The sequence below is a fragment of the Falco punctatus genome, assembly GCF_963210335.1.
Source record: "Falco punctatus genome assembly, chromosome: 10".
Taxonomy (NCBI): Eukaryota; Metazoa; Chordata; class Aves; order Falconiformes; family Falconidae; genus Falco; species Falco punctatus.
The window spans coordinates 20053032-20066009 of record NC_137590.1 but is presented as its reverse complement, the minus strand read 5'-3'; the positions used below and the strand labels follow the sequence as shown (position 1 = coordinate 20066009).

At 42.2% G+C, this 12978-nt stretch overlaps 1 protein-coding gene across 3 annotated transcripts in view; it reads left to right on the top strand.

Annotated features, from left to right (window-relative positions):
- The first annotated feature begins 234 nt into the window (after positions 1–234).
- CAPRIN1 (cell cycle associated protein 1) overlaps positions 235–12978 on the top strand; it is a 35764-nt gene continuing 23020 nt past the window's right edge. Inside the window, exons 1-4 of one of the 3 annotated variants that reach the window (XM_080404907.1) lie at positions 235–441; positions 761–951; positions 10331–10393; positions 12296–12382. In XM_080404907.1, coding sequence (XP_080261033.1) covers positions 763–951; positions 10331–10393; positions 12296–12382 — 339 coding nt within the window. In that variant the 5' untranslated portion in view covers positions 235–441; positions 761–762. Of the gene's footprint in view, positions 442–645; positions 952–10330; positions 10394–12295; positions 12383–12978 lie in introns of those variants that run through there. The other 2 variants (XM_080404905.1, XM_080404906.1) reach the window with 2 other exon arrangements.

Sequence of the window (12978 nt, the reverse complement as noted above, 5' to 3'; positions counted from 1 at the left end):
GGGCCCGGCCCAGCCCAGCGCGAGGCCGTGGGAGGCGCGGCCCCGCCCAGCGCGCGGCAGGCCGGAGGGCTGGCTGCTCCGCCCGCCTATTGTGTCTGGCGCTGAGGCGCCCGCCGCGCGCCTGAAGGACCCCGCCAGCCGGCGCCCCCGCGGGAAGCGCCTCCTCCGACTGGGCAGGGCCGGCGGCGCGGAGCGGTGGAGGGCGGGCTCAGGCGTTCTCGGCGGGCACACCCAAGCGACGAGGACCCCGCGCTGCTCGCTCCCGGGCCGCCTTGCCTTACGCGCTGGCGTGCGCGCCCTCGCTCTCTCCCCTAGTATCGCGGCGCAGAGGTAGCAGGAGCAGCGCGGGCGGCGGGGCCGGTAGTCGGCTGAGGCAGCCATTCCTAGAGCGAGAGCGCGGCGCACTGAGTCCCCCCCTCCCCCAGGCCACTCACGCACAGGGTGAGGAGGGTGGCGCGGCCCTCCGGACACCGGCGGGGGAGGGAGCGAGCTCTGAGGGGAATGACCGTTGGCGGGGCGAGGGGATGCCGGTGGCGGCGCGGTCACGTGACGGCCCGGCGCGCCCCCGCGGCTCGGTTGGGGTGTGTATGGGGGGGTGGGTGTGAGCGCGCGCTGGCAGGTGCGGCCCGCGTGTGTGTGCGCGCGCGCGCCTTTGGGCGTGGGGAAGCGGCCGTGTGCGCGCCCGCCCTCCCGCGTGTCCCCTCCGGCGGCCCGTTCCCCCTAACGCGCCCGCGCTCTCCTGTCTCCCTCTCTCACGCAGAGATGCCCTCGGCTACCAACAGCACTATGGCGAGCAGCAGCGGGAAAGCGGGCCCGGGCGGTGAGGCTGCCCCGGCGGCGGCGGCCGCCCCGCAGGCGGCGGGTGGCAGCATCACCTCGGTGCAAACCGAGGCCATGAAGCAGATCCTGGGAGTGATCGACAAAAAGCTGCGCAACCTGGAGAAGAAAAAGGTGCCCTCCCGTCCTCGGCGGCCCTCCCGTCCCCCTCCCAGCCCCCAGGGTGGGCCCCGGGGCCCTTGGTCGCCCATCCTCCTCGTCCCCTTTCCTCAGCCTGCGGGGGTCCTGCTTTATGGCGAGCCTCGGCCGGGCCGCCTGAAGGGGCCGTCGATCCGTCCCGTTGTGTTTTACTTCCTCTTAGGCCGGCCGGTCCCTTCAGCCGTGCCCTCCCGGTCCCTGGGTGAGGGAGCCTGCGGCCTGCGCGGGTTGTTCCTGGCGTCGCCCCCAGGGGCCGCCCGCTGGAAGGTTCCAGAAGGGCGAGTGTCTCTCTCCCGGCCTTTCCCCTTCCCCTTTCGGGGGTCCCCCGGCCCATTGTGTGAGCCGGCCTCTCCCGCGGCCCCGGGAGGGAGGGAGGGAGGCTGCGGGCCGCGCTCCCCCCCCCCCCGCACCCCGTGCGGCAGCGGCCGGAGGGGCCGCGGCTGCCGCCCGCCTCCAGCCCCGGGGCCGCGGCCCCCTCCCTGCTGCCGGCGAGACCCCTCGGCGGCGCGGTTCCCTTCCCCCCCCCCCTTCCGCCTTTTGTTTCCCTCGGCTGGGCCCGGCCCAGCGCCGCTCTCGGCTCGCCGCAGGGAACGGGCCCCGATTTCCCCCATTCCCCCCCGCCCTGGAGCCCCGCCGCGGGAGCGCTCCCCCTCCCCGCCCCGGAGCGCCGAGCTGCGGGGAGAGGCTGCGGCGCGCCGGGCTCCCCTCGGAGCCCGGGCACATGGAAGCGGGAGCTAACATGGCGGCGGCGGAGGCCGCCTCAGCCTCTCCGACGGAACTGCATTGTGGCAGCTGCCTGCACAAAGCCGGGGGCCGCCGGCCACCCCACCCAGCGGGTTTTTCGTCTCTCGTTTTTCATCGCCCTAAGCTCACCCCTTTGGGAGTCTTAGGTCAGCTGGCAGCGGCCTTTAAGGAGTTATTTTTAGAAATAGCAGCTACTAAATCCGTGGTCTTTGGACGGGTTCGAGTTGTGACAGGAGAGAAAAAGGGTGTCGTGGTTACTTACAGTTTATGTGGCACCCACTCAGTGCTCGGTGTTGCTAGATTAAATGAGCCTCAGCGAGTTTTCCAACCTACAGAGCATGAGGTGTCGATCAGAAAAAAAGGCTAATGTACCTGTAGCCTGAAGACTTGGTTCAAAACTCTGTCTTACTAAGCTAAAATGAGGGAATACTACAAAATAATTTTATGTCAGCGTTGAAGCCCTAAATCTGTTTTTGCTCTTAGAAGTGAATGGGCACAAGTACTTTTCTATTAATTTTTTTTAACTAGCACTTTAGATCATGGTAGTCTAGACTAGTATTCTGTATTTGTATAAAGTAGAAATACTGGTGTTAAATTAGTCTGTACAGGTCAGTTGCAAATGAAACAAGCTGCGCCTTACCTCTAAAGATGCGTGCAGTTCAGTTTCTCACTTAAAAAAATGTGTGGGATTTTCCTGCTTTTTAACAATGAAATAAGGGAAAACAGCAAGCTAGGAGCTTTTAGATAAGTTTCAGAATCAGAGGATCTTTTCTTGATGCTTGTCTGAATACTGTAATGTATAGACAGGCAAGATGTCTGTCTTAAGCTTGTCATTAATAGATACAAATGTTCGCGCACACACAAGAACAGTGGTCCTCAACTTGAGCAAGACTACAGATCTTTATGTACGCCTCTAGTTGTTTCAATACAGTAGAATGGTTTGAAGCAATCATTGTATCTAACACACAGAAATCCTCTGAAAATATTGTTCTATGATGTTCAAAACGTGTCTTTAAAACTAAAATTAGCAGGTGAACATTCTGCTGATCTGTTCTGTACTTGGAAGTAATAAAGAGGATAAGCACACTTACTGGTGTGCGGGTCAGCTTTCCTTTCTAGTAGTGTTTTTATTTACCTTATTTTATAAGTAATTTACACCTATTTTTACACTGCCTTCACCATTCCATTCCATTTGAATGGACTTTAGTCAGCTTCCATAGTATCTTAAGTTACAAGGATGGGTGGGATTCTATTGCTCTGGCAAGAGAGGGTGAAAATTGGTGAAACTGGCCTCACGAAGGCCCTAGTTTTTTGGGTGGGTTTTGTATTATCTGTGGCTGCTGTCACTATTTTTTTATAAATATGGTATCGTAGCAAGTGATTAGAGGGGATGAAGTGCCTTTTTGCTAGAAATGGCTTCTGCTGAAAGGTGTTCCGTGAAAATTAAAGTATCTGTTTTTGAGGAACGTATGGGCTTAAAAGGAAAGGCAAAGGCTGGATCTTGAAAAAGAAAAGCTAAATGTGCTCTCACACTGATGAGTTAAAGTTCAAACGTTTCTCTGAGTCTTTAACAGGCTGAGGAAGTTCTGAAACTTACTGAAGGATGACTCTCTGAAACACTGTAGAAGTAATGAGGTAAATTGTTCTTGGTGTATCAAAGCAGGATTACTGATTTGTGGGTTTGAGCCTCTCCCTTGGTGGAGGAATCAACAGTCCTTTAGTAAATCAACACTCGTCAATAGTGTTGTGTGCTTACTGTCCTGAAAACAACTTACTGTATGCATGGACATCTGTATTTTTATTTTACTTGTCAATAAATTTATTTAACTACACAGATGCATTAATTTTCCTTTATGTTGCATATTTTGACAATATTTTTTATTTTTTTAGCCATCCAGAAAGTAAAATGGTACTGGATACTGCACTGACAGGAGTGGGTGAAAAAAAATCAGTAAATCTCAGTGCAAAGACTTGTGCTTAGTTGAACGTTTAAACCTTTCTTTGTCATTGGCTGATAATGAAGGCCAATATAGGTGATTTTGAGAGCTTTGTATTTGAGAACAAATGAAAAAATACGCTTAGACATGCATTTGAAGGATGAAAAACATTTGCTCTGTAAGAGGTACCATCTTGGGTTTTAAATGGTCTGCAGCTTTTAGTTGAGGAAAGGTCACTCATTATGAAGAAAGTAGAAATTCTGAAGTAATTTAGTGTCATGTGTTTCATTCTAAACTCTTGAGGATAAAATTGAGGTGACCATCGAAATAGAGTACACAATTTCAAGTCATAATATTTTTAACTTATTTTTATATATTCTGAATGTTTCTATATTGACTAGAAATCTAGATTATTACCTATACTTCCATTTTCTCTTCCTAAAAGTGGCCTCATTAGGAAGAATGGGTATTGCCTGTGTTAAAAGGGACTAGGATAAATTGAATTGCTGTTGAAAAATGTATGTGAAAACATGGCCTGAAAACGTCTGTGTTCTCTTCATCTCTTTGTATCTGGGAATGATGGGAATGCTATCCTGATTTCCTCCTTTGTTCTGAGATGACTAGGTATTTGTGTGTTTGTGGGGGGGGTAATTGAAGAGTTCTCTAGAGACCTTCAGACATGCAACTGGGGAGTGGATGTTGACAAGCTTAGTTCATTTAGAAGTTGCATGAACTCCTCTAGGCTTTTGTTAGGTGTCTGAGGTGAGAATCCTACTAGCTACCCTGCTAGCTTTCCAGGTTCCCTGGGACAAAATACTTCAGTAAAACTAGGATTTTCTTACTCTCCCTGCCCCTTGCGCTTTTTGGGTTTCTTTGAGGGAAAAAACCTTTCCAAATTAAGCCAATTGAGTGTAGACCAAACTAGTGTTTGGATACAATGACAAATAAAAGTTATTTTTGCTTCCTGCTTGTGTAATACAGCATGAGCTATGTAAAAACAGTTTTTAAAACCAAATGTTCTGTTGGATAAATTACCTCATTTTTTAACACATGGTTTAAGGTGTGGGCAGGTGATCACAAAGATTATTCTTGGGCAGCTGTAAACATGAAATACACTTGATAGGTTAAACTACTTGACATGGCTTGAGATTGACATATACAGTTAAAAAGACTGCATGTTTTAGCTGTAGCTGGTAACTGAAGATGCTGTTGCTTTATCAGCCTGTCTCTGAATTTCCAAATAAGTGTAATCCTGACTGGGTTGAAAAATGAATACTTAAAAAGTGGTTTTGTCATTTTTACGCAAGAGTTTTCACTTGGAGCAGTAGTTGGGTATTTCAGGTAGATATGACTTGGTTTAATACAATGTTGGGTTTCCCATGGGAAACAGTTACAAACCTATAGTAAAAGCTGGGATCAGTTTTCTGTTCTTGTATGTGTAGCTAATGATAGCAGACAAGTGCCATGCTTCAAGTAGCTGGTTGGTAGCAACACTTTCAAGCGCTTTTACATGATTATTTGGGCCACTTGGATGCTCAAGGCTTGTGAGTGTCTCCAGAAGCATTCCTTGTGAAGCTTGGTTTGAAATTTATCTTTTGGAAATTAAATATGATTTTGAAACCAATAAACTGTAAAATTAATTTGAAACTGTGTATTGAAAACCCAAATCTTTCTTTGAAGCCTCTCCTAATAGCAGTTTTGGATAACAAAGCTTCATCTCTGAAAAATCAAGCAGGTTTATCTGTGAAATTAGATGTTGTTTGGTACTTTCTGGTTTCAGCTGGCTCTGCTTTGTTTTTAACAGTCCTATGTAGCATAGAGGTTATGTCTCATAGCACATTCTGTTAAGCAGGTACGTGATGAGTCTTACAAGCTGTGGAAGATCTTTGGGTTATTTAAGTTTTTCAGATGCTGCTTTTGATATTTTGTGGATGCTTTTTTTTTTTCAGAAGAAAAAGATACACAGAATGTGTTGGGAGAGCCCGTTTGTGTTATAGAACCCAATTTGTGTTCTAGGATTCACCGCTGTTGTAAAAATAACTCATTTTGAAAATAAATGATGTGTAGAATAAAATCTAGGTCTCTTGCAGTGTACTCACCTTACCTGTAGGTTCATGGTGTTTCTATACGAAATACTGTATGGTGATTTGGGAAGAGATCATACATACGCAGCTACCAAAATTTTTAGAAGTTTCATTCATCTGTGGCTTAACTTAGTTCTGGTTACTGAAGAAGCAATATCTTTTTTCTCTGTTGTCAACTCAGTTCAAAAGCTTGAAACTTTGAAGATTGCATGTATCCATTGGTTCTGCATTTCTTTGGGGGAAGGAGTGGGTCCCATCCTGGTTGGTTTTGTACCTCTGGCTCTGTATGGGTTTTGGTTGCATCAGGCTGCTGACCCAGGTGTCAGTCTAGCCGTACGGCTGTCCTTGTTGGCACAGGGTGGGCAGGAGAATACCCCTTTTGTGATCAGTTCCTCTGGGGTAAGCTGAGCAGGAGACTGCGATTGGTGTGTCTTTGTCACTTGCTTAAAAGCCGATACGGTGTGGAGATACTTTTGTCTAAACTGTCAAACTTAGCAGACTTTGGTGAAAAAATGCAAGAATATTTACAATTGTTATTTCAAAATAAAGTGCAGTTTAAACAGAAGACCTGTAAGCGTTTTATGTTCCAGAGTATTGATGTTAATGTTTTGTGACAGCTTCTTGGTTGTAACTCAGGACTGAAACAGCTTCCTGGGACTTTTTAGATGTGTATATATAGTAGGAAGTGTACCCAGACAGTAAGTGTGAGAACTCTGGCCATTTCTGAGAGATTCTGAACTTCCATGTTTCATTAAACTGATAGTTTTACCTTTTTGATTGTTTTTCTGCCTGTTTTTCGTGAAGAAATGGGAAGACTTGATTTTTATATATGTATTTTTTTTTTTAGTAATTTTTTGGGCAGTCTTTGCTAAGAACTGAAACTGGTGGGCGTCAAGATAATGGTGGAGAGCAGATAAATCACAATGTACAAATGTGAAATAGGTTAATAAGCTTCTGTTTTGTAGCTTAGCTTTTCCTTGCTTCAGTGCAAAATGTATTAGGCAGCTATTTCAAATTTTGGATTATCTTAATTGCTTGATGCTGTTAAAAAATATATGCTGTTATTGAGATGTCTCAGAGAACAGACTTGCAGTAGTCCCCTCCATCTTTTCTTTTCTTGTAGTGAAGTGTGCCTTACAAAATGTTTACTTCAGGTGGTTGAAGGGGTTACTTTCTCCCCTTCCACCTTGTAGCTTGTCACATACAGTTGTCCTGTTGTTTCTGGTATGAACCATGCAATTGAAATTATCTGGTTAAATATAGTGCTTCCCTCCTGCTCCTGGCCCTTTTTTAAGGGTTATTTTTAATCAGATCATTCCAGTGAACCAGTTTATAGCATAGCACTGTAAATGACTGTAACAGCACAGCTGAGTGGTCAGGCATTTTAAAAACGTATTGTTTTTGAAGCTAATGTCATGTAACTGTTTTTTTGGGGGGGTTCTTTGATACTTTTTTTTCCTCCTCACTTTAAGATTGCGTTTTTGCAGCGAATCAGAGGAGGTAACAAGAACTTGAGTGAGAGGAGGGTATCTGTCACCATAATAAAGTAATTCAATTTTGGATTCCTGCTAAAATAAAATCTAGGGCATACTTAAGCAATGATCACCACCACCTTCCCCCTGCCTCCCCCATGCCTGGTAGCCTGTATGGAGTGGTTTTCTCCTGGGGAGCTCTAAAATACTTCATCTTGGTAGAAAAAGAGCTGAGGCATGGTGGCTTGCTGTCGGCAGAACTGGGGTCTGCTGACTCATGAGCTGTTTAATAGACAATTTGTGTGCTCACTTTGAAACTTGATTTTATTGGTGGGGTTTTTTTTTCTGCTGGTTTAGCTTCTGTGCGTCAAGATCTATATCCATGATGAGCGAGGATGAAGTTGTGGAAGGAGGGATGAAATTATGAAAATCTTTACTTTTTGCAGATGCAGTAGGTTGCTAAGCAGAAATTTTACTGCAGTTATTTTACAACACTAATGCTGCTTTTAGATTGCTGTTAGTTGACAGTATAGATTAAAAAGAAAGCATTTTGCTTCCTGAATATTTTTGTGTAATGCAGCATTTGGATGTTTGAGATGATAGAAAAATACTTACTTGGCATTTGAAATCTTTGTGGTAACATAAAACTAAACATGCATTTGCTTGTCCCCTGCATTGCAGCTGAAAGGGCTTTCCTTCTTTTGCTGTTCTGATAATGTTTTTAATGAAGAAAAAAGTGACAAGAAGTAACTTTCCTTCTATTCCTAATGGTTAGAAATAGACATATTACCCTTGCTTTTTAGTTGATAAACTACTGAATAAAAATGAACAAAGCATTTACATTAGACCTAGGAATATTTGATCTTTCTTAAGAAAAACTTAACCCACTTTTTGAGTATGTTATTGCAGTATTCTCAATCTGAAGATAACACCCATGCTGAAGTAAGGCTGCATGGAAAAGGTATGCAGAAACAATTGTAGTTGTTTAGGGTATTTTTGTCTCTTCTCTCCCTTATGCCCTTAGCCACCAAAATGGATTATATGAGTGTTTTGCAGTGTAATTTTGCAATATATGTTTTCTTCAACAAAGTTGACCTCAGCGGCATTCCTTTAGAATTTGATGTTCTGTCCTGTTTGGTTTACTGTTGTTGTTTATGGATTTGTGTTGGAAACTGGATCACAGAAATTGTTGGGTTTTCTTAATGCATTTTTGTAGTTTTGTAGACACTGTTTAAACTGGCTCATCTTAGCAGTCTATTTACTGTGCAGCCTCGCAAACAATTGCATCAGTGTGTGATCAAGGGAATTGTAATCTGCAGCATGGGAGCAAGTGACTTGAGCAAGTAACTACTTTAAAAAAATTTGTCTGCAAAGCCAGTTCACTGTAGGATTTAAGCTGCCTTAGGCAGTGGAGGTGTCAGTTAACTTGGCTGGCTTTGCACTGGGGCGCTGCAACGTTTGAGCTCTTTACCCTCCCTTTTGACTTCACAGCTTAGCTCCATTCTCTTAAATCATGAAAACTACCTTCTGTCATTGTCCAACCATGTTGTCATCTATTCTAAAATCAGTATGTAGAAGAGTAAAGTGAACTTACTTCCTGTTGTGTATATTTCCAATATGCTAAATGCTCTTCAGGGCTGTTTTGTTGATATTTTTTTTTATCAACTGTGGCTGCTGAGTTTGATGACTATTACCCTATTAGTGTCTGTCCCCAGCATGAAATTCCCAGTAATGTATTTTTGGAGCTCAGGATCGTTTTTGACTTTGCTTAGGCCGTTACTAGCTCTGATACTGAAAGATTAAATAGTTAATTGTTGCATCTAACCTGTAGGATTTCCAAAGAAATAAATTGTTGGCACTGGGTGCCATCAGAAGGACCAAGTCTCCTAAGGGTGGTTATGTGTTTCAGTAAATGATGCTTGGCATCGAATGCTTTGTAGGAGGAGCTTTCTTAAACTGTTTCACAGGCTTATCTTTCCAAGAGGTCTGAGATTGAGCATAGAAGTTCAATTAGCTAGAAAAATACCAGTAAAATATTAGAACTGAAATGTCCTTTAACAAAAGTAGTAAAACCCCAAAACCAGCAATAACAAAAAAACCCTGTCACTTGGTGGAAAATAAACTCTGAAACAAAGATTGCATCAGGGTTTTGATTCTTTCACATTCAGAATGAAGTGTTTCTGTTTGCTTTGCTTTTTCACGTTGTTTTTATACTAGCTTGGGAAAGATAATTAAGTATTCATTTTGATAGCTTTCTTTTAATAAGATCAAGGCACATTCCATAAAAGATATGTTCATATGTGATAATATAGATATAGCAAAACCCTAGACCTTAACAGTTGGAAATATTATTCGTGCAGACTTTGCTTCCTTTCTAAGAACCTTTCTACTTAGCCTGTAGAATCTTTGTCATTTGGGCATGCATAAGTTTTACCTGTTTCTGGCTAATGTCAGTATTTTCCATGGTTTCATATTTAGGCAGATTAGAGACCTGATCCTGCTGAAAATTAACCTAACAATTCCCTTTTCAGTTTCTCCCCATGAAAAAGAAATCTTAATGCTCTTGAGCAAAAAATATTTTAGAGCTATTAATGCAAATTGTGTTGGTGGGCATTCTTGCATAAAGGATTAGCAACTGTTTTAAAGTCTTTAAAACTAAACTGATGCAACTACAAAGAATTACAGTTCTGAATTTTAAGAGCATTGGCAGTGGGTTTTTGCAGTCGTGTTTTTGGTATTGTAGTGATACAGTGGTAATAAGCTCTGACTTGGAACTGAGTTCAGCTCTGTTGTTTGGACTGAAGGAAGTGTGCATTGTGCTTTCCCCATTAGAAGGAATGTGTATTTCCTCAGAAATTAAGAATAGTTGTGAAGACCTATTGTGATAGCCAAATAAACATGGTTAAAATATTTATCTTTTAGGGGAAGTATTTACATATTTTTTTAGCCCAGAAGACAATTTTTCTTGGGTACAATTTCTATGTGATGGTTGCGTGCATGTGTAATGTGTTGGTCTACGTTTCCTGTAATTTTATTGTACCTAATTTTGTTAGCACAAGTTGAAAAAAGCAGTAACCTGATTTTGGTTCTTCATAATAGCATTTTTCTTTCTTTTCAGAGCAAACTTGATGATTACCAGGAACGAATGAACAAGGGAGAACGTCTGAATCAAGATCAACTGGTAAAAAGAAAAAAAAATACTCAACAGATCTCTGTTCAGTTGCTTTGTGATCTTGGTGGGGAAGGGAGGGATGAATTTCACTTCCCCTTTCCCTTTGGTAAAAGCTAGATTTTTCTGAGATCTGATTTGGCCTCATTTTTTTGTTGCCTAGAACATGGCAGTTTTTGTGTTAATCAGAAACTGAAAGAACAGGTAGAAGAACATGTATTAATGCTTTATGCTTGTTGAGGTTAGACTGTAAAGAAGCTGTGGTAAAAATTGGCATGTGTTATAACCTGGGACTATTGAAAGCATTAAATGATACCTTTGAGGTTCTCTGGACATCATCCTTTTCTTCACAGAAAATGTGCCCAGAGAGAATTTAAGGAGCTTAGTCACTTAGTGGTAGCTTGTAAATATTGTGCAGTCTAGTTAAAAACATTGCTTAGACCAAAGGCTCTGAAAATAAGCTACGTCCATGTGTGTCTGAGCTATCAGTGCAGCAGATGTGATGCTCTAGATAAGCTAGACTTAGTGTATCTGTGCTGCTTCTCTCCTTGTTGGGGCTGGTTCTTAGAAGTAGGTTATTACAGAGCTTGACTGAACAGCAGTTTTCCAATTGTAGTAAATATAAAGCAAATGCCAAATTAAATTCAGTTGTATGATGCAAATACGCATATTGACACACAAAGTGATTACCAGATGTCAGTAACCAACATTTTCTTGATGATTTTTAACATTGAAAAAAGTGAAGGGAAAAAAAATAAGTACCCTGCAACTATTGCAGCTGTTCACAATTAAAGGAATTAGCTGCTTCCCTTGGTCCATGTGATCTTTTCATTTGTCTAGACTTCACTTTTATTCTGTGACAACTGAAAACTGGAGTATCACTGATCTGTGTATCTTTATTTTTTTAATGGCATATTATGAAAACCACAGTAAGTTGTCTGTTTGAGCAAAGGACATAACTAAAATTTCCTATTGAGGAGGGAAGCTCATGGTTGAATTTTATGAGGACCACAGCCTGACTACCAGACTTCATAATGATAAAATCTTTTTTGGTTGGAGAAATGCTGAAAATACTTATTTCACTTATGTCTTCTGCTTCTGCAAATCAGCTAAGAAGGATGAATTTTTATCACCTAATGTGTGATATGTGTATATGCATAAGTTTCTTAGCTAAATGACAAATGGAAATCCTTAAGGGAAAAAATCCCTAACAAATACAGTTCATGTTCCTTGCTTTTCAAATAAAGTAGGGCCTTACTTTTTCTTTGGCTCAATTTCCCTTACCAAGAACATACCCATTATTAATTTTGTCACAGCAGGAGTATAAATGTCTTAGCTGTTTTGTTGGGGTTTTTTTCCCCGATTGATTTTCTGTAATTTCTCAGTACTGCGTTAAGGAGCTTGGATTGCGTTGGTGCAAATAAGAATATAAGATTTAAGAAAATAGCATTTCTTAATAGATTTCTGGGGAAGGGAACGTTATGCTCCATATAGCATTTTGATTTTGGCTCTGACTCAAAATAAAAATGCATTAATTCTCAAAACGTTTATCTCTTGAGTGGTATTGAGTTGCCAGTTTACTCTTCTCCCCCATTCCCTGGTCCTGCAGTTAGTTTTTGTCAGAAACTGGCTAAAGCTAAACATTAAATTATTATGTAATGCGTGTGAGCCTGTATGTGCATATGCTTTAGCATATTTGTCTAAGGAACTAGAGACCCTAAAGACAAAGTCTTCAATATTTTGGCCAGTGAAAATCAAAATTTGACTTAGCATTGGTGCAGTCCCATTCAGAGATGCTGTGTCTCAGGAGCAAAAAAAATGTGGAAATTTGTTTGTTGGAAGTATGTATTTTGTGTTCTGTTTGTGATGGCTTACTTCTGTGTTGGTTTTTTTTTGTTTTTTTTTTTTTTTAAGGATGCAGTGTCAAAATATCAGGAAGTGACAAATAATCTGGAATTTGCTAAAGAACTGCAGAGGAGTTTTATGGCTCTGAGCCAAGACGTAAGTAAAGAGCAAGTGGTGCAATGTGAGCTATCCAAACAGTTAGTCTTTGAACTTTTTTTTCCACTGATGGCTAGATGCAGTAGTCACCCCTTTACAAGGATGAAGTGCTTGTGGTTTCTTGTGTATTTGGCTGTTTTCTTTTACTCCATGTACTAGTTTATCATGTTTTCTGAAGACTATTCCTAAAAGATTTTTCTGATGGGCTACCTGAATGTATGGGAACAAAAATAATGTGGTAGTTTTCTAAGAAAACGTAACTGTTGAAAACAGTGTGATTGCAAACAAGGCCTGTTACGCAACATTATAGAGCCACTTAACAGCCAATAGTAACATTTTCTTAAATCGATTTCACAGGGCTGCTCTCTTTGGCAAGTGGCTGAGGGTTTTCATTTCTTTGTATTACTGTAGGGTATAAAGTCTCAGCAACTGAAAGCATTGCAGTTCCTCTTTTCAAGATTCTTGCTGTCTTGTTCCTTGCAAATAGTCTGAAACAGTATGAGACAAGATGAATACTTTTTTTGTAGAGGATAAGTTAACTGAATATTAGTAAAACAGGTAATCTTTTGGCTTGGTGTTTTATCAAGGGTATAAAA